A 24,923-nucleotide genomic window follows, 5' to 3' on the forward strand; every position below is an offset into this window, starting at 1 on the left:
ACGTGCACCTGCATTTTGACATTTTATTTTCACATACTAACCATTTAAGGGGTCTATGACAGCAACACTATCTGCAGGAAACAGCTGTACAGTGAAACGCTCTTCTCCTTCCACTACAGTGTCAGCAAGGGCTCTGATCACAAATGACTTCATAGATTCAGTCTGAAACGTAAAGGAGAATTAAAGAAGAAACTTACTACTACTTACAGATTGAGACTACAAACTGGTGGATACTTGAAGTCGTCTTTTTTTCTACTGTACCTCATTGAAGGCGAGAGTTCCATTTAAAGGTGAGAGGTCCCCTGCAGCGCGGACTTCCAGCCGCCACACCAGTGTCACTGCACCCACACCTGCCATACTGCGCAGCACTGTTAGTGTTGCCACAGCAGATGGATCATCCACAAACTCTGGTTCACTGACGGCAACCTTGGAGAGGATTAGGCAAGATGATTATTCATGTCGTTTACTCTACACTGAATAGAACAATAACCGTCAGTTTTAAGTTTGAAATTGATGCCAACAGAGATGTTTTAGTTTCACCTCTCGTTTCTGAAATCCAAATCGTCCGAGTGGCGAGTCATTTGATGGAATATTTACAGTCGCTGAGGTCACTTTTCCGAGTCGAGCACCACCAATCACACGCAGCAAGTTCACTGTGAAGGTCTCCAAAGGCTCCACCTGTTCATCGTCTATGATGGTGATAGCAATTGTGGCTTCGCTCTAGAAATAGTTGAGCAGCCTCATATAGTGACTTCATGTGATATTTATTGTGAATTAATTTCAACACGGGACCAATATTAACTCACTTGCCCATCCTGAAAGGTGATGTTTCCAGAAAGGGGGTTGAAGTCATTAAGATCAGCAGTGACTGGTTGAGCTTCCCAGTAGACAAGAAGTCTTCCAACTGTACCGGCGAGTCGCAACACTGATAGTAGGAGAACATTGTCTGGTGGTGGTATCTCATAGGCCAGGATGACACTTCCAGCTATATCCTAGACAAGAAATTCAGAAGAAATTTTCAATGACTAAGAAATATAATTTTTAAAATAAACATCTTTAAGGATGTTACTGTTTATTATTAATTTAGATTTTTTTTTGATGCTTCACAGTTGTATTACTTACTTATTTCTTTATCACAAGCTTTTTAAAAAAAGCCCTCTATGTATCAAATTGGAGGTTTCCCAACAACCTCAATAATTCAGTGTCATGCTCACCTCCCTGTAATGTCCTATGCTCACCTCACCTCAGAAACATTGAACTGGAGAATCCCTCGGGGATCATCATTCTCCGGGATCGTGATCTCTGCTACCTCCATACCAGGTCTCTTCACACTGGGCTGCCCTGCTCCAACTGACCCACTAACGAGCTCCACCTTAGTGATATTTACCAGGAAACTCTCTGCCAGCTCTGGGATATCATCCTTAGAAAAAAAATGCATACATGAAAACACGAAATAATAGAAAACCGTTATTCAAATTCACAATGATTTTTATAAATCTTAAGATTTGAAAACAACAGTAACCTCAAACTGTGCAAATTTAATACAAATTTAAATAAGGAAGGCTAAGAGAAGCGATAGTTTAATGAGGGTTGGTTGTTTATTCCCTGACTGAACAGGACACAACAAGCAAAACAATTTAAATTCTAGTGTTTAAATAGAACCAGGTCTGTTCTCTGTTGATTCTCAGTGTGAATGGTTGTTATTGCAGAATTAGTAAGATAAAGAATCTGATTTAATATTTTCACCTATTTAAGTAAGCATGCTCACAGTTTTTTTTCCATATAATAACAATATTTTGGTCCTATTTGCTACCAAATGTGGACAGAAGCTAAATTATATACTCTTTCTTCTCTAAGTAGAGAAGAAACCGGTGTTGCTCAACAGCACATCCTTACCGGTAGGATTGTAACAGTAACAAGGGCCACGGTAGCACCATTTATCATGACGATGGTGTCATCTTTGGAAACGTAGTCTTGTCCTGCGGTGGCTTGGTTGGAGGGGGAGTTGTATAGAGCTGGCCTGGTTGTGTAATAGATTGCCACCTCACCTGAGGAGCCCTGCTCTCTCACAATGGAGAGAGTCACATTGGTTGGAACCCCTGCAGGTTGAAAAGAAATTGCGTTGTGGTAAATAAGTCAGTAATAAAACACAACAGAAATAATTACAAATCCATTCTATATACCATATATACTATATCCATTCTAAATGTATAGAAGACCTGTCATATCATTAAAGATGAAAATAGCAACCAGGCAACAAGAATAGTAAGAAGCAGTAAGAATATTTCAAAGACTTTTACTCTACGATTCAGGCTTCCCTGGCATGGCTGGAAATCGCAGCAAATCTCTTTTACGGTAAATCTCAGTGTGATTACTGTAAACTGACCACAAAAGTAAAAATGTGGTATTCTGTGATTTTTCAAGAAAGTCTCAAACACAGCAAGCTAAATTAACAGAAGCTGCGACTGAGGAACGTATTTAAATAAGTTAACAATAATTTATCTAAAATTAATTACACTACATCAAACCTCTTTCACTGAGATCCAATAAAAACCCACATTTACTGACTGAGCCTCGTTCAATAATCCACCCAAACATTTATTTTCACAGAAATTCTTACTCTGTGGTTCTTGTGTTAGTGTAAACTGGGAGTCGAGATGCCATCCGATCACTCCATAGGGAGAACCATTTGGTAAGATGGTGAGTTGAGCTTGAGCCCGTCGCTGGTCAATGACTGCAGCCTGTCGTAGGTCTTGAAGTCCCACGGTGGTGACATCACTGAGAGTGATTGTGACATACTCCTGTAACTCTGGGACACCATCTGCTCTAACAGCCAGTGATATGATAGCTACTGTTTGGCCCTCTGAAAAAGTAACCTGTGATAGAAAATAACGTTTTACATTAAACGACATTAAATTCACAACATGTTGTCAGTACATCATGTGTCTTATGTATAACAGAGGAAGTGTTGCTCACCACTCCTGAAGTTGGATAAATGTCCGCCAAACTGCCATTGGCAGCCCAGTGAACAGTGAGTCTGCCAAAACTCCCTCTTCTTCTCTCCACACTTAGAGAAATTTGATTATCTTGCTCCAACTCCTCCAACTCCATAGACAGAGAGTTCTGTAGAGATGCAATAACAAATACTTCTAGATTGCAATAAAACACATTTTATGTATTCAGTATATTGCAAATAAATAATTTGAGACAATAACACGATAGACATGTTGGGCAAATGCACAAGCCGTCTAATATCAAAAGGTTTATCCTCTTACCTGAGCAAAGCCGATGACTCCGTAGGCATCATCGTTGGTTGGGACAATTACTTTCACCTGACCACCAAATCCAATCTCAGCTCCACCTTTTGGATTCTTCAGCCTGACCAGGAACTGCTCCTGCACCTCAGGGATGTCATCATCTATGATGTTCACGGCTATCTCCAGCTCACTATCACCTGGCGCAAAGTGCAACTCCCCAAAACTGAATGTGAGAAAGTAAAGGAAACACAACAAGCATTTCAGAACTCTCTTTGATGATATGTTTCTTTTTTTTCTGAACAAAAACTACTGTGTCTTCACCTTGTATAATAAAATGTACAACTTCACACAATCTGAATACCTGGGTATGAAATCAGATTGATTGGAGACCGAAGTAAATTCATAAACAGTGGAGCTATTGTCCTCGGAAGAAGCCAAGAGGATCTTTGTGATATTGAAGTATGGAACCATGAGAGAGGAGAAGCTAATGGCTGGAGGGGCCCTGAGGATGATGGTGAACAGCTTTACATCAGGCCTCCAGGAGTACAGCGTTGAACCATTTCTACCAGCTAGCAGAGCATAAGCTGTGAAAAAGAGAAAAGTATTTAAGGTGTTTGAATGCCACATAGAACACAGTTTTTCAAACCTCAGACTTTAAGTGAGTTTACATTATTATTGAAAAAACTGTGTACAGTACAGTATACAGTCACATGAAAAAGAAAACTTTCACAGGATTCTATACAGTACTGTGGAGGAGTACACACCATGATTCAGTAGTTTGTGGAGCTACCTTTAGCAGCAAAAACTTGAAGCAATCATTTTCTGCATGACTTTATCAGTCTTGTATCCTTGCGGAGGAATCTTGGCTTACTATTCTTTACAACATTGCTTCAGTTCATTGAGGTTTGTGGGCATTTATTTATGGACAGCATCTCAAACATGGCACTGTGCATTATGGCCAATTTGGTCTTGTTTATCCAAAGGACATTGTTCTACAAGTCTTGTGGTTTGCTCAGAGGCAACTGAACAAACCACAATGGTGCCATATTCTTTTCAAAGAGAGGAGGCTTTCTCCTAGCAACCCCTCCGGGCAAGCTAATTGGACTGTCATGAACGTTAAGATTTAACAAGCTAACTGAGGCCCTTAGAGTCTGACATGTAGCTCTTAGGTTTTTTACAATTTTTCTGAGCAGTGCACAGTCTTTTTGCTGAGACATCCACTCCTGGGAAGATTTTGGCGTTGTGTTAACGTGCATCTGAATGCTAAAATGCTAAAGACGAAACCTGCGCTTTCATGCTAGCTAATGGTCAGTTGATTATTTGCATCTGATTAGCATCACACTTACTGCTTCCATAGGAATTTAGAGGGTAGATAGCAGTCAGTATCTACTCTCTTAACTCCTATGGAAGCAGTAAGCGTGTAGTTATTATTTCAAAAGACTTCATACGTGAAATAACTTAGTGTCAAAGTTTATAGATTTACATTGACAGTCATTCAGATGACAGATGATTTGCATCTTTTGCTGGTATATGGATGCCTTCTCTCCCTGTGCTGCAGCACACCTTTAGTTTTTGCTCATTGTGTGGTATCTCTTCAGAGTCTGAGTTTCAAAAAATGAAATGCATAATTAACTAAGATGAGACTTTGACCCAGTCCGTCAAGGCTAAGTCAGGCATCTTCACCTTAAAAAGGGTTAATTGTTTCTTTGTGTGTTGCTGTATTTTTGGTATCATTATCCTAGTGAATGAGGAACTGTCATCCTATGAGTACTGTCCAACACCAGACTGTTCTCCAGATATTTACAGACAACACTGTATCATCACACGGCAGTTTGTGACAATTGTGCTTACCGATTCCAGAAGGATCAGTGAAGGAATGAATAGATGTGAGGCCAGGGTGAGGAATAGACTGATGGAGTTGTGGTGAAGCCTGCTCTGAGCTCCATTGTAACACCTCACAGGATAGAAACAGACCTGAAAAAATACAGGCACATGAAAACAAATACAGACTTAAGTTCTTTCACACTAGAATAGCATGTTTGTGTAAAAAGAAACCACTGGCCTCGCTGACACACCCAGGACTGACAAATTACAAACTCTGGGCCAATGTGTGGCTCTGCTCCGCTCCACACTAAGGCATTTCCCATAAACCCACAAGGGGTCTGAATCAAAAACACTCGCCGCTTTTTTTAGACTCTGAAGGATTATGTCTCGTCAAAATATACAGAGCATAGTATAAATACATGGCCTGGTCGACATGGTAAATTTTGCAAACTTAACTGAGACAACAGAACAATGTAATAGATACAAATATTTCTGTTTTCCATCTGGAGCATCAGCAGTTTGTTTGTACTAAGCTAACCAAGATCTAACCGCTGCCCAATACAAACAAACACTACAACCAGAAAAAATGTCATCTCATTGCTTCAAAAACCAAACCATCATTTTGGCATACTACAGATTACACACACTTGATTAAATGTGGTAAATATGCAATCTCTGCACCAGTGTTTTAGGAATTTATGTGTATTTTATTCCAATTTTGCTTAATTCTTCTGGTCACCTATCTTCAAATATGGATATACCTGAATTTAAATTCAAAATAAAACTTGCACCATTCACACATTTCATGCCAAAGCAAGAAAGATCACCTTCAACAGCAACCAACAGAACAATGTCCTCAGTTCTTCTGTTGATTTTCTCCACCTGACTTGCTCTGCCAGAAAGCGGGAGAGGCTGTGGATTCTGAAATCTTCCACTGGACCACCGAAGCAGGAAGCAGCTCGCATTCTGTGTGTCTATGCACACCAGCAAGTAGGGAGTGTCTGCACGAGTTAATGTAGTTAGACTGAGGATGTCCTGTTTGAAGTCAAGAGTCTGGTGAAGCGTAAAAGAGCCTCCAGTCCAAATGAAAATCTGCAGCATCAAGGAGATGAAAGTAATTTCAGTCATAAAAGGTTCTGAATACCTTACACGAGGAGCATCTGCATATTTGTAATAATTTTGACATTAAAGTAAATAATTAAAAGTCTTTTTCAGTGATCATCGTCACCTGGCTTGATGCTATCAGATAATCTCTGCCTTCAGTGGAGAAGTGTTTCACATCCAGGGCTTCAATACCCAAGACTTGCTCCTAAAGAAATCAAATTATGCAGACATAATGCAAGAAGTGTTATAGTAAGAAAACTTGATAGAGATGTTGAATTATTATTGGGTTCAGAATTACCAATGTGATATTGAGATCCTTCTGCAATTTAAAGATGCTGAGGTTGGCAGCAGGGGAGAAAGGAAGGCCACTATGTGTAATGCCTATGTAGGTAGAACCATTTATTGCAAACCCAACACATCTGCCTGGGTCCTGAATCGTAACAGACTGTAACAACAAAAAGACAAAGAGATTTTAAGCTAACAATGGAGGTGCTGCTTAATTGTACCAGGACCAGCACGCTGTTTTAGATACAGTGTTGCTAACATACCTCTACTGGCACGAAAACACCCTGCCATTGATACAAAGTGGCCAAGGTGTGAGAGGATCCACCAGTGGGCCTCATATCTAGCCTCACAGCCAGCAAGGAAGGTCCCTCAGGAAGTGAGCACCAAGCAGAGGTCGGACTGTCTTCAAAGGTCTGATACACGCCTATGACTGGCACGTAACCCCCTTAAAGAAAAGAGAAAAAGGGAATCATAAAAAAATAACAACCAATGGAACAAAATAAAGGAGCCAGAATAGAAAAGAGAGGAATTTAAGAGACTTTGGTATGTTGGGGTGGCTTAAAATTTAAACTTTTATTGGTCTGACCTGAGGCAACAGCTGTGCCAGACTGAATCTCCCATTCCACACTGACTGCGGACTCCAAACCATTACTGCGAGACACAGTGAGGTAGACCTCTCTGCCACCTTCCTCTGCAACAATTTCAGTGCTAGTTCTGTACAGATAACACAAAATGAATAGGACTAAGTATATAAAAGAGTGTCTGAGCACACTCAGAAACATCTTTTCAAAGTTTATGATGGTTTTAATGCATCTGTGCTCAGACCTGTTGAGAGAAGGTCCAATTCGAAACAGGCCAGAAGGAGCTAAGTTCTCCAGGACGGTGATGAGAGTTTGGAGCTGGTCACCGAGCCGTGCACCGCCTGTTGGGCTTGACAGGGTCACTCTGAAGGTTTCATTCCCTTCAGGTTCAGCATCAAGCATTACGCTAATCTCCAGCATCTGAAACAGCACAAATGTGAGTCATCATTAATCAGAAAACGCACACCACAAGAGTTGGGAGTTCGCCTTGTAATCGGAAGGTTGCCAGTTCGAGCCCCGGCTCGGACAGTCTCGGTCGTTGTGTCCTTGGGCAAGACACTTCACCTACCGCCTACTGGTGTTGGCCAGAATGGCCGATGATGCGATATGGCAGCCTCGCTTCTGTCAGTCTGCCCCAGGGCAGCTGTGGCTACAACTGTAGCTGCCTCCACCAGTGTGTGAATGTGTGTGTGAATGGGTGGATGACTGGGTGTGTAAAGCACTTTGGGGTTCCTAGGGGGGACTAGTAAAAGCGCTATACAAATACAGGCCATTTACCATTTACCATTCACACAATTCTGAAATGATAAATTGATAATTATTGTGATTACAGATGACTACTATAAGGTGCAATTTTAAGGCTTGGAATGGAAAATAAAAGGAAAACTGACACACGTGTATGGATGTTTTCTAATGCATCAGTTTGTATGCTGTAAAAATCTCATTTTGTTCACCTTAAATCGGACTCCATCCTCCAGGATCACAAACCCGTGTGTAGGTATCAAATCGCCCTCCGCTTGGGTGCCGTTGGCATCAGTGATGGTAAACTGAACAGACACGGTGCCAAATGTGCCTTCCTCTGGGTTTCGAACCACATATAGGTTGGCCACACTCTCACTCAGCCCTGACAGAGAGGTGGGCTCTCTCAACAGGAAATGCTTGGTGGTGTTAAACGAAATTACACCATGTCCATCATCACTGGCCAGTATAGTTACAGTTGCTATAAGAAAAGAAATAAGTAGCATTATATTGATCAAATCTGGCACACAGGCACATCTTAGAGCCTCAAAGATTCTTATCTATCGGACATGATGATGTCATCACGTTACCAAGCCGCCTACTACCAATTGACTAAAATTACCTGTTTTTAGCATTTACGCACCTATAACATGTTATAAAAATCATTTCAAGTTAATAACAAGAACATCTCATTTATATTCACAAACGTTGATTTACTATGACGCCATAACATCGCCTAGCAAAAGCCTAGCAACAGGCACAATGTTTTTTGAGTGCACTAAGTACATCAGTTTACCAGCAACACAAACATACCAAACAATACTGTAGCATGGACATGTATTGATTTAATAGCTATTAATAATAATAATAATACTACCAAACCAGGTGTCTTTAGTATATATTTCTATATCTAATGCACTGTAAATAACTTTAAGCTTAATAAGCTTATTTGAAGCTTATTTGTAGTGACTTTAACAAATACTTACCAGTTAACTGCAATATTAAATGCTTGAAGATGTTGGTATAGTCACCATTTTCAATATAAAACTATTCACTGACTTGAGATGGCCTGATACACATTTTTAAAATTGTACAATTTCTGTAAATCCTACCACCAAATCAGTAACAAGTATTAGCTATTGTCATGGTTTAAACTTTTATATCAAATTTTAAACTGAAAGTCTTGACTTTTTAATTGAATATGGCCTATAAGCTGCCTTAGGCTGCTGAGTTTAAAAAAAAAAAAATCACAGCATTTTATTTTACATACCCGTGGTATTGGTGCCCAGCTGCAGCCCGGGAGAAGGCTTGGACAGGATGAGCTGGAATCTCTCAGCACCCTCTGGAATAGCATCATCGGTAATCTGCACTTCTACAAACTTATACCTTTCACCATCAGCAAAATGGATCACCTTGGTGGAGAGAGGGCACCTTAGTTTAAAAACTTGTTCATCTTGTTCACAACTGAGAATCACTTTTAGATGAAAGGCAATTAAAGATATTACAATTTCAATAAATTTTGTCCTTGTTAATACTCAAATATTTCTCCAGGTCGCTGATGCTGTGCTTACTGTTTCACTTGTATTGTAGTCCAGCTCCTTTTGAGCTTCCAGGTTCTGAGCGAAGAAGGAAAGAGAAACATTTCCATGTGTTCCCTTATTCCTGTAGGCAACTAGAGTCAGAGACCCTGTTGTTTCATTCACTTCAAACCTGAAAACCAAAACACATTTTTTATTAGAGCATCTACAAATCATCTACATAACATCTGAGGTATTTCTGGATGCTTATCTTACACAGTGTTTGTCCATTCAATGACTCCTCTGATTCCATCATTAGCAGCAATGCTGACTTCTGCCACCAAACCCTGTGTGTCTGGGAAAGACACCACATCACAGACGGAATGAATGACGACCTTAAGGTTGTCATGTTTACCGTGGTAAATAGCAGTGATTTCTTTCGCCTGTAACTACAGCGCAAGCACCAAGAGCAAAAGAGTGTATTGGGAAAGCAGCAGAAGATCTATCTTCTGTCATGCTACATTTAAGAGAAGGATTATAGCTAAGAAGCACCTCTTGTAAGTGCCTTGTGAGTCTGAGGAGCTAAGTCTTTTGGGTGGACTGATTTATGACCTCTTGAAGAGTCATTTCCCATTGACTCTGTGGCCAAGACACTGGGAGGCCAGCTACGGGTTTAGTTTGGCTTTCTCTTTCCTCACCACACAGGGCTACTCGGCTCCCTCCAAATCCCCAGGCTTCCTCAATCATGGAAAGCATCAATCTCACCATCCAACCCACATAATGATTGCTGCCAAAAGAGCTGCCGTGTGTTTACAGTGCGTCTCCAGGCAGAAGGCTGATAGTATTCTGAGAACCTCCAAGTGCTATTCTGCCTGTAGTATTCTGTCAAGTCATCACTTTCTAAACTTACTCATTCATAAATTGGCCTGAGGTTTGGATTATGCAGAAGCAGTAGCAATAACTACCAAGCACTTTCATGGTGCATTTTAAAAATAACTATAATGTTGAGATTCAATGTACCATACACTATTATTGTGCATCAGTTACTATTAGATTTTGGGCATTGTGAGCATTTTATTTTTACCTGACAATGTGCAATAAACAACCTCTACTCATCAGACAGAGCAAGAGAAATTATGGAAAAGAAAAGAGGGAAAGCGATTTTGTGAAATTACGCAAATGATATTTTGGACAAGAGCGGTAAAATCTAAAAGAAACAAAACGGCAAAACTTTTTTTAATGTAATTTGACAAATAAGTTATAACATTGTATTTTATGGTCAAAGTTAAGGATAAGTTAACATAACTAAAACTCTCTCACAGTTTTCCATACCTAGCTGGGGAACAGTTGCGAGGGTTGTGATGAGCACTGCTGATGTTATGTTGACCAGAAAGAATTCCTGCAACTCTGGAATGTCATCCTAATAAAACAAAAAAAAATGTGAACTTACAAATCAAAACTAATCTGCTCCAAAAAAAAGTGAACAAGATCTTATTTTATCATCTTGTCGAGCCAGTTCAGCATTGCAAACATTATGCACATACACCTAATAACAATGAGAAGAAAGTTCAAAGGGTATATAATTACTGAGGCACAGTGGGAACATTTCACGGTGGTGAGTTATAAAACAGTGCTGTCAAGTTTGATGAATGGAAATATCGCATTATGGAAGGCAGTCATAGGTTTTACCTCCAGTATGGTAACAGGGATGGCAACAGAAGTCTGTCCCTCCTGAAGAATTACGTAACTGGTACCAGAGATGAAGTCTTGTCCTGGCTCAGCTAGAGCCCCTTCTACCTGGGATAGGTTTTGCACAGAACCTCTTATAACCTCATAGGTGATATTCACTGCCCCTGTACACACAAAAATAAGGTTTATCTGTAAAAGTGGATACAAAACTTTAAGAGATATACAGGAATTCATTTGTTAGAATGTTTCTCCTTTTTTTTTTTAATTCATAGTTGAACCACTGACCAAAGGCTCCAAACTCTCTGTTGATGTAGATCTTTATAATCTGTTCTCGTTCCTCTGTGGTCACTCTAAGGGATGTTGGCGCAATAGTCAGCAGGCCATAGGGCTTATCGCTGGTGTCCACAGTAATCAGTGCCTCACTGCCTTGAGCATCAAGGGCAGCATGGCCCGTCACCACAACACCTGTGTAGAAGTCAGTTTGATTAAGTCTGCATGGAAGAGTTATTTTTGGTATTTATAGTTTGCACACAAAGATACGCCACACAATTATCAATCAAATAGATACTAAGTGGAGTTTGTTACCAAAGGTTTGAATGTTGGACAATGAAACTCTGTATTCATCTTTGTTCTCTGGTGTGGCATCATCAAGAAGCTGAAGGACTATGGTATCATTCAATTCTCCCTATAAAACACATTCACAGAACATACAATTACTCCTCGAGGTGCCGAATTACAGACGGTAATTACACATTTGTGCTTTAACTGTGAAATAAACATGGTTGACTATGATTCTGCCACAAAACTATTTACCTTGGTAAAGAACAGGGTTCCTGAGGTTTGGGTGAAGGTTCGGTGTACAAGCGGCCCTTGTATAGTCCAATCCACAGTAACATTACCCAGACCTGGAGCCGTTCTCAACACTAAGAGGGACAGCTTTTCGCCTGTAAGGTAAAACATAATGTCTCTAACGTTTGCAATCAAGTGTAACCTGAGTGTAACCTTTTTTTTTAAATTATATGCCCTTATTTCGAATGTTTAGTTAATTCGATGCAAGCCGCAAATGAGAAACTTTAAATTTCAAATCAGTCTGAAACATGCATTTATCTCATAGATGTATGTCTTGTAGTTTTTGAACATGGTTAGATTTATGGACTTCTGAATTGAATATTATTATACTTGTTTTAGTTGTATGGAAATCTCAGTTGATCACGTTTCTAAAAAAGTCAATATATAAACAGAAAACCGGCAGCATGCTGTATACTCTCTGATTCCTAAATAAATATAAATAATAATATGAGGCGGACATGGTACACACACCATAAAGAAAATATTGAAGCACATTTGCAAATTACAAAACACAGCCAGCCACCTTCTCTGGCGATGACAGAGCGGGAGCCTGAATGGAATCCTACTATCCCAGCCACGTTGTCATTGGCCAGTATCACAATGGTTACAGTGTCAGAGCTGGGCAGGATTCGACTTCCTCCAGCCGTATTTACAAGTCCAATCATTAGGCTCTCATTGTCCTCGGGTACAGCATCATCTCTGATTACAATCTCTACCGTCTTCTTTAAAGAACCTGCAGACAGACAGGAAAAAAGACAAGCCACATAGCCTAAGTGTTAGATGCTCTTCTAATCCACCAGATTATTAGGTCTGATCAGGACCTGGCGCTGGACCACTGGATACACATTTAATAGAAAGCTGTCCTAAAACTATTACTCATTGTTGAGTAATGCACATACCATCAAAGACCAGAGTTCCTCCAGTCCCGGTGAAGTCGGCATCTGGTGAAGCGTCTCCTCCAACAAAGCTCCATTCTACAGTGACTGTGCCCAGATTCCCTCCTCTTCTCTCTATAACCAGAGGCACAACCATAGGCTCCTCTCGAACTTCTAGATAGAGCCCCTGATTAGTGGTGTTGGGACTGAGGCTGTAGATCAAAAATACCCCAAATGCATCTCCATTCACCCCTATAGTGACTACTGCTTTGTCCGGTTGACCAACTGAGGGCAAGTTCTTCTGTGGTACGGTCAAATTTATTAGCTCGACCTTCAGACAACACATGATAAAGAGTTTTAATTTTTACAGTTTCCCATAAAACTCTAATGACAGCAAATACAGAATTTATTCCAAAGAAGTTAAACCATCATTAATGTAGAATAAACACAGCATATGATTGATTTTTACCTTTAATATCTGAATGGAGAAGCTCTCATCCATTTCAGGGAAAGAATCAGTCAAAATCAGGACTGTGAGGTTTGCAACCACTGATCCATCATCCATGAAGGCTCTTTGAGCCGTCACAGGGGTGTAATCACTTCCTGCCACAGCCTGAGAACTGAACAAGACAGCAGCTGCAGTCGTGTTTTTTACATAAGTCATAACTTGGGACTGAGAGGTCAATTGGTCAGCCCCTGATGGCACCCAAGTGCAAGATGGGGTCCCACTTGATGACAGAGAGAAGGCCTGGCATGCACGCTCTCTCAGACAAGCAGCAGCACATGCAGCCAGGAGGTCTCTCTGACCGGTGAGGTTAAATGTCTTAAGGAGTGCAGCAGCTGGAATGCCTGGTTTTGGAATGTTGTAGTACATAGACAGATTCTGGCCTTTATCCTGAGCCATGCCAACAATGTCAATCTCAGAGGTGCTGTACATGATCTCCAAGCGACCAAAGTGACCACCCCTGTAATAAAGACAACGGTGATGACAACAGAACGACAGCAGAGAGGAATAGCTTATTCAATGTGAATGTAGTGACAAAGAAATCATAAAATAAAAAAATACCTCCTGCGAACAGTGATATTGGCTCTATAAACTCCCTCAAGTGGCTCCTGGACGCGGTACGTAGAGTGTTCAAAGTACACTGTTCCATACGGGTTATCATTGGCAGGCACGATTATATTAACAGATGTATCAGCTCCCAAGTTTCCTCCATTACTGGCATCAATTAGCTCTACCTTAATTGTCTAGAAAAAACAGGAAGAAAGTGACAAAGATAACAAATAATAAGTAATAAAAAATACTTCTAATAATGTATCATTTGACATAATTCACAATGACATTTCCACCCACAGCTTCTTACCTCAGTAATTTCAGGTACATCGTCAGCTAGAATCTCCACACTGAGTGTCTTCATGGTGTCTCCAGGAGCAAACGTTACCTCTCCTGATGTGGGCCTAATGTCCCCTACTGCCAGTTTACCATTGACAGTGGCCTGCCATTTAACTGTCACTGTGCCAATAGTGCCAGCATTACGCACAATAGGTAATGTGACAACAGTAGAGTCAGTGTCTGGCTCCTCTATTGTAACTGGAATAGCCTTGAAGACTAGATAGATTTTTTTTTAAAAAAGGGGGGGGAAGAAGTTGGTAAACAATGACAAACTGTGAATAGAAAGAAAGGTTAAAATGATCCTGTATATGGGCTACTAACCAAAGGCACCAAAAGGGTCATCAGAAGGCAGTATGGTGATGATGGCGCGTGTAACATCTCCCAGAAGAGCTCCACCTGTTGTCTGGTTGATGAGCTCAATGAGGAACGTCTCCTCCAACTCAGGGATCACATCATTAATAACATAGATTGGTACTGATTTACTGGACTCCCCTTCTAGGAGGACAACATCAGTTGAGGCCACGCTGTAGTCTTCACCTACAAAGTTAAACATGTTGAAAACACAATGACAAGCCTTGTTGCTCACACACATACTGTAGAGAGAAAGAGTCACCTCTATAGTCATACTTACTGACTCTAGCGGTCAAAGGCACTGCTCTGAACTTGACAGATACATCAGCAAAAATGCCCCCAACACGGGTGACGTTGATTATTGGCCCAACGTAGTGTTCAGCCACACTGACAGCAGATGCTGACAGCTGGAGGATTCCAAAAGCATCATCACTGGCCTCCACTATCACCTGAGCTACAATATTACTCCTGGCACCCAGAGAAGGGGAATTGGAAACTGAAAGAATCATATCATATCATATCATATCATATCATATCATATGTTAAGTATTTTTTCCATGTCTTCATCTTACCAAGCCTCCCCTGTTCTCCTCTGATGAGATGAGCGCTGATTAACTTCACAAACACCGACTCATCCCTTTCTGGATCTTCATCATCCAAAACTCTGAGGGTGATGTTTGCTTCACTCTGATTGGCCAAGAATACAACAGAATCGAGCAGAGGAATAAAATCCCGCCCCTCAGTGGCTCGGCCTACCCCAGGGGTCCTGTAGGGTTCTGGGTCTTTCTCATTTAGTGTCCCATATGTGACTCGCACCTAGATGAAATAAAAACGGAAAACAATATATAATTTGATACATGATACCACAAGTTGAAATCTGTCAATCCAAGCTATTTATATATTTAAAAGTCAAAAAACAGAAGCTTAACTGGATTTATTTTCTATGGTTTCTATTAAGTTTCTAAATCTTCTGCAGATCACACCTGACCCATCAGGCCTCTCTGTCGCTGGATGGCGAGGGAGACAGTTGAGTCAGCTTCAGGAAGTCGAACCGACTTTGATGCATTAGCGAATACAAAAACACCATATGGATCATCGCTGGCGAGCACAGTCAGATTAGCAGATGTCCTGACACCCAGACGACCATGTGACACTTTAACCAAGGACACAGTGAAGCTCTTGTCCAACTCGGGCATCTCATCCTCGACCACGGTGATGATGATGTTCTGTGAAGTCTGGCCTACACCAAAGGTGATGTTTCCAAACCTGCTAAGAAGCTCCCCCTCAGAACTGGGATCAGCTTCCCAGTACACAGTTACATTGGAAAGGTCACCAAAGGACCTATCCACCTGGGAAAGAAAAAATGAGAACAAATAACATAAGATAAACAATCACTGGGAAGGTCCTAATTTTTCAATAGTGTTGTTCACTGACCTTCAGAAGCACAGAACTATGCCCATCCTCTGGCTCTGTCCCATTAACAGACAGCGACTCGGGACTAAACTGAAACACTCCATGGGCATCATCAGATGCAGCAATGGTGACTGTAATGCGAGATGCAACTCCCAAGCTGGCTGCACAGAAAATATCAAATGTATTTTACTAACAATTAATCCATTCTGGTTGCATTTTAGGAGTTTGATCCTAAAGCGAATGAAATGTACCCAATGGTCAGAAAAAAGTATCAATCAAGCAGTTAAAACAGACTAATGATAATACAAGTCTCCTTACCACTTAATAAAGTAATATTAATATTACTAGTATCCCAAAGAGCATCAGATTAAAATACAAGCTATATACATTATGTGGAGATTACTTCACAGTATGTGGTAGTGGTATGTAACAGCTCACATTAACTACTTTAATTTTCTTGCTCCATGAAAGGGTGTTTGCTTTTCCCACATAAATCTCCCTGAGCTCCTTCTCCCAGAGGCTCACAGCTTAATGTAAATACCACACACATTATAGCAAACATGTATATGCACACACACACACACACACACACACACACACACACACACACACACACACACACACACACACACACACACACACACACACGCTTGCAAATGTATGAGTGTGTATATGCATCGCAGACCATTGTGGGGAAGAAGGAGCAGAGACTAGAAGCAGTTTGAAGGGGAAAAGGAGGGGGCTACTTACCATGGTGGCGATAGGACGGAAGGAGCAATTGATAGTCACTCTCCCCACTACCACTCCCTTCACTATGCAGAAAATGATCCACTGATGGATCAAACATGAGGATCAGGGAAGTGTCACATCAGAAGAGTAAAGATTGAAGGGCGAATGGGAAGGAGCGTAGGTTGGCAGCCACATGTAAAGGTATTGGGAAACACACAGGAGGGGACCACACATAGAATACAGAAAAACAGCAGCGCAGAATACAGGGTCAATTCAGTTCTAAATAAAAAAGGTAAACACAGCTAAGAAAGACATGCAATAAAGAGCTACTTAAGATAAAAACTGAGAAAAAAACCATGCTGATCATACAGCTAAGAATTCCCACCTCCTCCATCTGCATTGTAGAGCTCCACTCTAAATATCTTTTCCAGTTCAGGGACAGGATTGTCTATGATGGTGACATTTATGAACTTTAACCTTTCCCCTGGAAGAAAGTCCAACATGCCCTCTGAGTCCTGCCGGGAGCATATGGAAAAATAGGAAACCAGTGAGCAGCCAAAACATATTTTCCCTTCACCTATTTGCTTGTTCATCAATACATCATCGGTGAAACCAACCTCATAGTCTTCAGGGCTGGATGCTGTGAAGGGGGTTGTTCTATATCCCACCATGATCCTACCCAAAATGCCTTGAGCTCTGGCCACCAGCAAACTAATCTCTCCATCTTCTTCATTTACAGTGATGTGAGCAGGTTCCAACGCTGGAGAGATCAAACCCTCTCCTGGAGGAGTGGGCTGAAACTGCAGCAGCCCTGCATAAGGATGTTCATGTGTTTAGTGACAGCAGTAAGGAGGATGTAATAAGAAAGAGGCAAAAGGCATGATGAAAGTAGTTAGACAGAGACAAGAAGAGGGAAAATTGTACTGATATTTTAGCTCCCTAATAAACCACTTGCAGCAAAATAAACATACTTATACTTATACACTAAGCAACACTGAGAGACAAATAGTGTTGTTTTTGGGGAATGGTAGTAAATACCATAGGGATGGTCACTAGCTGTGACAGTGATGGTGTTAACAGAGTTATTGGGGTCAATGCTTGCTCCACTTGTGGGGGTCGAGCCTGGCTTCCCATCACCGGACTCTGCAGACACCAGCACAACCCGAAAGGACTCTGCAAGCTCTGGGAGGTTATCATCCAACACCAGCAGGTTCAGTACCTAACAGAAAAATGAACAAAAGCTCATTTTGACAAAAGTCATGTTGTTTAGACCCAGTGGCACCTTTGTCCACCTTTCCTCTCCAGCCCCATATGAGAAATTGATTATTACAAATTCAGGTTTGAAATTGGATTCTGCTCTAAAGTTCGACTCTCATTTGAACACAGTGGTAAAATCCCGCATGTTTCCAGTTGAGACTGCTGTTAAAAAATCAACCCTCTTCTCTCCAAATGCAACCTTCAAATATTAATACATCATTTTATAACGTCATCTCAATTAAAGCAATGCACTTTTTATTGGAATTAGTAGGCCTCCATTGCTCGCTTCACCAGCTTCTAGTTCATTTACAAATTAATTTGAAATCCTTTTAATTGTTTTTAAGTCTCTTAATGGTTGTGGCCCATTTTGTCTGAACTGCTGCTTTTAGTTCTTTTAGTTATTCCAAGACACCCTGGCCTTCGACCCAGGCTGTGATGCTAACTGTGATTTTAAGTTATTTTTTATGGTTTAACTTCCACAGCTCTTTTGCATTTCTTTTATGTTTGGTGTTATTGTACAGCACTGGTGGTGCTGGTCAGTCTTGTTATTTTTTTTAAGTGCTTTATAAATTAAGTGGTATGAAATGGTATTTTTCTATTGTATTACACTTTTGAAAATAATCTATATTTATGCCACTTCCAAGTGGTCAGTTTCAGCAAACACCTGTTATTTTATCCAAAAATCTGCAACCAACCAACCAACCACTAGGCGGGGCTGGTTATCAATAAACACTACAATTGGGTGAATCTGAAAGACAGCAATCGGTAGCTGCTTTAACATTTGATTGTAGGCAGTGAGTGACTACAGTCTTTGTCATCCTGCATAAATTCAGAAGGGCTTTCCCCAACTCTCACACAAACCTGAGAAGGCTCTCCAGGCGTGAAAAGCACAGCTCCGGTTGCATTAAGAAAATCTTGATTGGCCGGTGTGTCGCTGTCCAGTTGGGTTACAGTGTAGTTGACATAAACATGGTCCAGCAATCCCCGCATACGCTCAACCACACAAGATATAGTGGAGCCTTCTGAGGTGGTCTTTGGGGACAAAGAAATAAAAACATGAATGAATTCAGAACCAAAGGAGGACTTGATCAATACTAAATGCATCTTCGTCACTTATTACAATTTGTTAGATTCAAATGCGCTAGCCTTACTAACTACAGCCCAATATAATTCCAGCATACTAATAATGTGATTTAGAGTGCGATCATTTGATAGCCCACATGTTCCTTTGCCTTTAATTTTCTAGTGGTAGGAGATACAGTAATGGAGATGCACTGGTTCTGATGGAATGCCATCAGCAGCTCTGCCACCTGTTATATTGATTGAAATGGGGAACAAGATCTCTCATTTCCAGCAAAGGAACTCCTGATCCTCTACTATAGGAATGCCCTCACCAACAGACCTGCTGTTGCCTCACCAGCTGTCACTCTACCTGATATGACCCAAGACGAGAGCCCACTCATCCAAACCAGCTACTAAGAGAAAGCATGCTCTCTCTGCAGCCGAGCATGGAGACTAATAAAAAATGCAGCAGGACAGGGGCTGACAATCAAATGGGTTTACATTACATCTGCTTCTATGCATATGTTTACTGTGTAGAGACAAGTGAGTGATGACATTAAGCACAATATTAATGACACTGTGGTCATGCAAACCACATAATTTATTTAGTAGTCTGATTTACTTTCTTGTTTAATTGCTTGAAAGACTTTCATGAAGCAGCTTGACTATTGATAACAACAGACACTTACATCAGGTATGCAGGACCCAGTGAATCCAAAAAGCCCATTGGCATTGTCACTCTTCAAGACTCGCAAAATTGCAGTGGGTCTGGGGAGGGGGAGGCGTGCTCCACCGCGCACTGCAACCAACTGTAGGTAGAATACCTCCTCTCCTTCCACCTCAGTGTCATCTCTCGCCTCCACCACAAATGACTTCTGCCTCTCGTCCTGCTGGTATCGTAGGTAACCAGATATGGTACGCAGGTCTGCCTTAGGTGGCTGAGTGTGGAGCTCGTGGATATGGCTGCGGTTCAGCTTGGTGTGGTACAAGCGGACATCCTGGAGAAGGCCAGTGTAACGCTGTTTACCCTCAAGATCTGACCCAATGAATATTGAAGCAGGTCCTGGGGTAGAAAAAAAATGACCCAAAAAACACTGAACAATATTTTTTAATATTTAATGCATAATTAATTTGATGTCATAATGATGTGACATGATCATATACATTGAACAGGTTTTGTGAAATTACTTCCCTTCATGATTTCTTTCTTTTTTTGCATCTTTGTCTCATTTACATGTTTCGGAGCAGAACAGATTTTTTATAATAGACGAAGAAAACCAGGCTGAGTAATGAGTCTTTTACATTCCTGTAAAATATGGATTACCAATGATTGTCCCATTCTTCTTTTAGGTCAGGCACATTGGAGGGTTTATGAGCGTGTTCATGCTAAAGCATCTCAATTGGGTTCAAGTTGAGACTTTTACTAGGCCACTACAAAACCTTCTTTTTGCTTTGTTTTTTTTGGCTTTTTTATTTTTAGCCATCCAAAGACAGACTTGCAAGTGTGTTTCCGATTATCCAAATTATTGTCCTGCTGTATAACCTAATTGTAGTTTTTATGAAATGCTGTGATAGTTTTACACATATGTAACAGGACTCAAACCTCACAAAAGTTCAACTTTTGACTCACCAGTCTACAGAATATTTTCCCTGAAATCTTGGATCACCAAGATGCTTTTTTGGAAAGTGCGAGATGAGCATTTGCTTTCATTTTGGTCAGCAGTGGTTAAGCCCTGGGACTCTTACGTGGATGCCATTTTTGCCCATTTTTGATTGTTGAATCATGAACTCTTACCTTAACTGAGACAAGTGAGGCCTGCAGTTCTTTAGCTGTTGTTCAGGGTTATTTTGTGACCTCTTCGTCAAAACTGTTCCGTGTTTTCTCCATTTGTGGATAATGGGACTCTCTGTTGTTCACTGGAATCCTAAAAAGTCTTAAAACTGTCTTTGTAACCCTTTTGAGACTTATAGAGATCAATGACTTTTCTGTTTCTCATCGTTTTTGTTTTTTTTACCTTGTAGCATGATATGTGGCTAGTGAAATTGAACTCAGCCTTTGAAGTTAATTCATAATTTAATAAGAGGAGAGAGAATTACTATTTCACATTTGGCCAAATAGGAAGGATAGCTTTAATCCCTTTAGCAATTAAATCATCACTTAAAAGCTGCTCTGGTTATCTTTGTTTGTCCTTGTCTGATTAAAATCTTGTTTGATGATACATGTAAATGTGACAAATACAAAAACAAAAATCACCAGGAAGGGGGAAAATACACAGTACTGTAAATTCTAGTAATAATTCCTAGAATCTCTCATTTACAGTGTTTGTCATGCTGTCATATTGTTTGTCTGATTTACCAGTCACAGCCATAGCCACAGACTTTTTTTTTTTTTACTCAAGTGCAATTGTGTGTTATTTAACACAAACATATTTAACTTAAGACTTGGTGAGATCAAAGCAATTGAATACTAATTGCATCATTTTCACACTAATTATTGAGCCTCCTTTGCGGTGTTGTGTACCAGTAACGTAATAAGGGTCATTACTCCAGGGACCAGAAACAGAATCTTGATTAAGGTATACAAATGCCTAGGTCTAGCTCTTTCTCATTACTCATTTATACACTTACACCTCATGCGCCTATCACTTTGTGAACTTGCACAAAGTGAGACAAATGCAGGAAATCTGCTACAGTGACCAAGTACAAAGCCCTGACACGAAGCACTCCATGTATAGGTTGAGTTACCAGAAGAAAACAATGGCACAACATGACTGATGATTATGGATAAATCCACTGTGACTGGAGTAAGCCACAGAGGCGTCAGAATATTTCCCCTATGGGAGCTTTTGGTCAAATACCGGCTATTGTGCCCATTAATTAGAGAGAATGGGAAGAAAAGAAGATGCCAACCGATTCCCTTCAGCAGTAACAATGTGCAGCACTGCTGAGGGTAAGTGGTCACTCAAGCACTGGGAAGTCCCAGTACAGTACTCCTGAACAATGAGGAAGCAGCAGAGCATGTGAAGGTGCACATGCCTTTTATCTTTATGTAAGAACTTAAGACTCTGAACAATTTGAAAACTGTTTCCTACACAGTTTGGACCTTGGACAACATTTTGACACTGAAAACTAAAACTTTTTTACAACTCTTAAATGACAATTGAAACAGTCTGTTACTTGTGGATCGGAAAGAGCATTTCTCTTCAAGATTCAATTTGATTTCTTATTCCACACTCGTAAATATCAAAAGTTACTGACGCAAAGAAAAACAGATTATCTTTTTATCAATTGAATAGCTTTACTCTTAGAAGCAACAGGCATGGAAAAGGAGAGGAGTAAGGATGAAAAGATGCAGAAGAAAGCAGAGGATGGTTATGGCATGCATGCAGTTCCGTCCACTGTTACACCTCACAAGACAACATTAGATGTGAGGATGATGAAAATATGTGGAGCAACAGGTGGTCCCAGTACTGTTTGCTAGTTTGTTACTGTAATATAGTAATGCAGATACTAACTGCTGGTTTGCTTTGAAAAGCACAATGTCAAATCTTGTATTCTTTAAATCACCATCTGAAGAATATTAACTATGATAGGCAATACAGTTGGGTATCCTGGTTTCACAATGCTAAACAACTTCTTACTGATTCACTGACTTTCATTTTGACACATGAATCAAATATTTTTTTGGTGAGTTAGAGCTTTTTGTAATTTACCTACAGTAATTGTATGAGCTATTTATAAAGAGTGATTTTACCTTTGCAAGAAATGTGTCAAAGTAATTGAAAATAAATGGAATGAACAATGAAGCTTACCGTCACTGATGCCCTCTCCTTTGATGCTTTTCAGTCCCCCGGGAATAGGTCTGCCATCCAAGAAGAATTCAATAATCCCATCATCAACTGTTATGATGACATGTAGCCATGTATCTGCAGAAAACTTTTCTGCAGAGGCCCGGGCCACTTGGGTACTGTTTGAACCTATTACTGTATAATATAGCATCACAGTGACATGAGACTCATTGGTGTGGACCTTCACTCCATAGTACAAGCTTCCATTTGTTCCTTTGGATGCTATGAAGCCGTCAGTATCTAGTCTGGGTAAAAGCCAAGCAGAAAAGGTGAAGTTGCTAATGGCCGCAGGCCCATCGTCAGGTGAGATGGTACCATAAGCTCCAGGAAGCCCGGAGAAAAACCAAGTGTCTGTGGCTGAGTGGTGTCTCCTTGCACGAGGCCTTAGCTCTACCTCATTTGGAAAGGAAGCTACCAGGAGCAGATCATCCATCTGAGGAAGGCCCTGTGGGAAGTGACCAGAAACAATTTCCCAGGACACCCTTACATCACCAAAAGTGCCCTGCTTACGGAGGATGGTGAAAGAAGTCACATCAGCCATATCATCTTCAGAGAGAACATCTTCAGCTACTTCCTGGTCCATGTTGTCCTCAGCAATGGCAAAGACACCAAATGGGTCATCATTGAACGGGATGAAAACAGAGGCATTTAGAGCACTCTTAGCCAGTCGTCCGCCCTCGCCGGGGTAACCGCCTTAGAGAAATAATGGCCAAGTGTCAGAGTTTTCCAAGCGAAAATTAAATCTCCAGTTACTGATGATTCAAGAAAAAATAATTTCATCTCATTTTCTCTCTGCTTTGTGAAATTTCTTCTCATATCTGTCTTATGCATCTTATATCAGTTTTATTTTATGCTTTTCTTTTAAACTCACCTGAGATATTTACCAGCCTGAGGATGTAGAACTCATTGAACTCTGGAAGTTTATCAGAGATGGCTTCCAGGACAATAGGCTTGGTCTTTTCCCCTGTAGTGAAGGTGACTGATCCACTTGTGTTTGTAAATTCCTGGTTTTCTTCCAGAGGAGTTAAAGAATCGTTGGCAAACAGCTGCCAGAATACTGTAATATTCCCAAAACGGCCTCTCACACGTAGTACACTGAGGGAAAAAAAGAGAAAATATTTCAGTAACAGAACATAGGTAATTGTCTAAAATATCAACTCTAGTGTTTTGATAGTACTTGGAGATTATAAACTACTGTTTTTGACAGAATCATAAATTAAATACAAATAAAAAAAACACAAGATATTTCAAGTGAAGTAATATTAACCAAATGTTGCTCACTAAAAATTATTGGTTTTTCCCTCTTCAACTGGTTTTTCTACAGGTTCCAAGGAGAAAATCCCATTGGCATCATCATTGGCCTCAATCACCACAGTAGCTGTGGCTGCTCCATACACAACTGCATCACCTGTGGACACATGCACATTATTGACGCTGGAATCAGATAATTAAGGAAAGGCAGACACATAGAGTGCTGGCCATATTGTTACTGCCATGTTAAATTTCACGCAATAGGAGGAGGCTGTCTCACTAACATAGCGCACTATTACTATGGTAACCAAGCCTAGGAGGATAAGGTGGATGATTTGTGAATAAGCTAAATTCCAAACAAAGGATTCTCTCTGCAGATGACTTAAAGTGAATATCACCAAGAACTAAACCAGAACTATTGTATTTGAAAGTTTAAAAATATGGAAAAAGTGCAGCTATAGCAGCACCAGAAGTGCAATATCCTCTCACAAGCACATACTTCAAGTTGCCGGACAACGAGTACCCTGAAACAAGCATGCAAATCTGTTTGTGATTAAGCAGACAAGGTAAAGAGTGTGAAGACGCCAGTATGAGTTTAGCTTGCTTCTAACATTGGGATTATTGACTTTTAGTACAATCCACGCCAGCACAGCCCTGCGATATAAAGAAGAGGCTAACCCTTTCTTGATTCTACTCCATGTCAATCAGTAAACAGAAAGACGCCAAAGGAATGTTTGCCTTTGTCTCTCAGACCGTCTGGAGTTTGGTTATTAAGTTCCTGTTTTGTCCCACTGGCCTACCGTTCCCATCCATGAAAAACAATATAGGACCATGAGAGCCTTTAGTCTTATCACAGACACTGCTATATACCTCTGCTGCATCTCTTAGTATGTACAGGAT

General features: G+C 40.6%; 1 protein-coding gene across 4 annotated transcripts in view; it reads right to left on the minus strand.

Moving 5' to 3' along the window:
- The window catches only part of adgrv1 (adhesion G protein-coupled receptor V1), a 169,027-nt gene that overhangs the window by 117,968 nt on the left and 26,136 nt on the right, over nucleotides 1-24,923 (minus strand). For 2 of the 4 annotated variants that reach the window (XM_085181423.1, XM_085181426.1), the window contains exons 19-64: nucleotides 24,054-24,180; nucleotides 23,644-23,867; nucleotides 22,737-23,465; nucleotides 19,614-19,987; nucleotides 18,724-18,894; nucleotides 17,644-17,824; nucleotides 17,223-17,416; nucleotides 16,991-17,120; nucleotides 16,627-16,707; nucleotides 15,898-16,037; nucleotides 15,447-15,812; nucleotides 15,036-15,279; nucleotides 14,744-14,959; nucleotides 14,434-14,649; nucleotides 14,084-14,328; nucleotides 13,786-13,967; nucleotides 13,189-13,684; nucleotides 12,744-13,050; nucleotides 12,368-12,577; nucleotides 11,809-11,939; nucleotides 11,581-11,680; nucleotides 11,281-11,460; nucleotides 10,996-11,159; nucleotides 10,639-10,726; nucleotides 10,391-10,414; nucleotides 9,583-9,661; nucleotides 9,361-9,499; nucleotides 9,060-9,201; nucleotides 8,005-8,270; nucleotides 7,296-7,471; nucleotides 7,057-7,184; nucleotides 6,734-6,915; nucleotides 6,484-6,630; nucleotides 6,310-6,390; nucleotides 5,909-6,173; nucleotides 5,109-5,231; nucleotides 3,619-3,841; nucleotides 3,276-3,480; nucleotides 2,977-3,123; nucleotides 2,621-2,876; nucleotides 1,897-2,099; nucleotides 1,244-1,420; nucleotides 807-992; nucleotides 541-720; nucleotides 262-426; nucleotides 42-162 (exon numbers count right to left, since the gene is read on the minus strand). In XM_085181423.1, coding sequence (XP_085037549.1) covers nucleotides 42-162; nucleotides 262-426; nucleotides 541-720; nucleotides 807-992; nucleotides 1,244-1,420; nucleotides 1,897-2,099; nucleotides 2,621-2,876; nucleotides 2,977-3,123; nucleotides 3,276-3,480; nucleotides 3,619-3,841; nucleotides 5,109-5,231; nucleotides 5,909-6,173; nucleotides 6,310-6,390; nucleotides 6,484-6,630; nucleotides 6,734-6,915; nucleotides 7,057-7,184; nucleotides 7,296-7,471; nucleotides 8,005-8,270; nucleotides 9,060-9,201; nucleotides 9,361-9,499; nucleotides 9,583-9,661; nucleotides 10,391-10,414; nucleotides 10,639-10,726; nucleotides 10,996-11,159; nucleotides 11,281-11,460; nucleotides 11,581-11,680; nucleotides 11,809-11,939; nucleotides 12,368-12,577; nucleotides 12,744-13,050; nucleotides 13,189-13,684; nucleotides 13,786-13,967; nucleotides 14,084-14,328; nucleotides 14,434-14,649; nucleotides 14,744-14,959; nucleotides 15,036-15,279; nucleotides 15,447-15,812; nucleotides 15,898-16,037; nucleotides 16,627-16,707; nucleotides 16,991-17,120; nucleotides 17,223-17,416; nucleotides 17,644-17,824; nucleotides 18,724-18,894; nucleotides 19,614-19,987; nucleotides 22,737-23,465; nucleotides 23,644-23,867; nucleotides 24,054-24,180 — 9,111 coding nt within the window. The remainder of the gene's footprint in view (nucleotides 1-41; nucleotides 163-261; nucleotides 427-540; nucleotides 721-806; nucleotides 993-1,243; nucleotides 1,421-1,896; nucleotides 2,100-2,620; nucleotides 2,877-2,976; nucleotides 3,124-3,275; nucleotides 3,481-3,618; nucleotides 3,842-5,108; nucleotides 5,232-5,908; nucleotides 6,174-6,309; nucleotides 6,391-6,483; nucleotides 6,631-6,733; nucleotides 6,916-7,056; nucleotides 7,185-7,295; nucleotides 7,472-8,004; nucleotides 8,271-9,059; nucleotides 9,202-9,360; nucleotides 9,500-9,582; nucleotides 9,662-10,390; nucleotides 10,415-10,638; nucleotides 10,727-10,995; nucleotides 11,160-11,280; nucleotides 11,461-11,580; nucleotides 11,681-11,808; nucleotides 11,940-12,367; nucleotides 12,578-12,743; nucleotides 13,051-13,188; nucleotides 13,685-13,785; nucleotides 13,968-14,083; nucleotides 14,329-14,433; nucleotides 14,650-14,743; nucleotides 14,960-15,035; nucleotides 15,280-15,446; nucleotides 15,813-15,897; nucleotides 16,038-16,626; nucleotides 16,708-16,990; nucleotides 17,121-17,222; nucleotides 17,417-17,643; nucleotides 17,825-18,723; nucleotides 18,895-19,613; nucleotides 19,988-22,736; nucleotides 23,466-23,643; nucleotides 23,868-24,053; nucleotides 24,181-24,923) is intronic. The other 2 variants (XM_085181425.1, XM_085181424.1) reach the window with 2 other exon arrangements.

The sequence above is a fragment of the Neolamprologus multifasciatus genome, chromosome 12, assembly GCF_963576455.1.
Source record: "Neolamprologus multifasciatus chromosome 12, fNeoMul1.2, whole genome shotgun sequence".
Lineage (NCBI taxonomy): Eukaryota > Metazoa > Chordata > Actinopteri > Cichliformes > Cichlidae > Neolamprologus > Neolamprologus multifasciatus.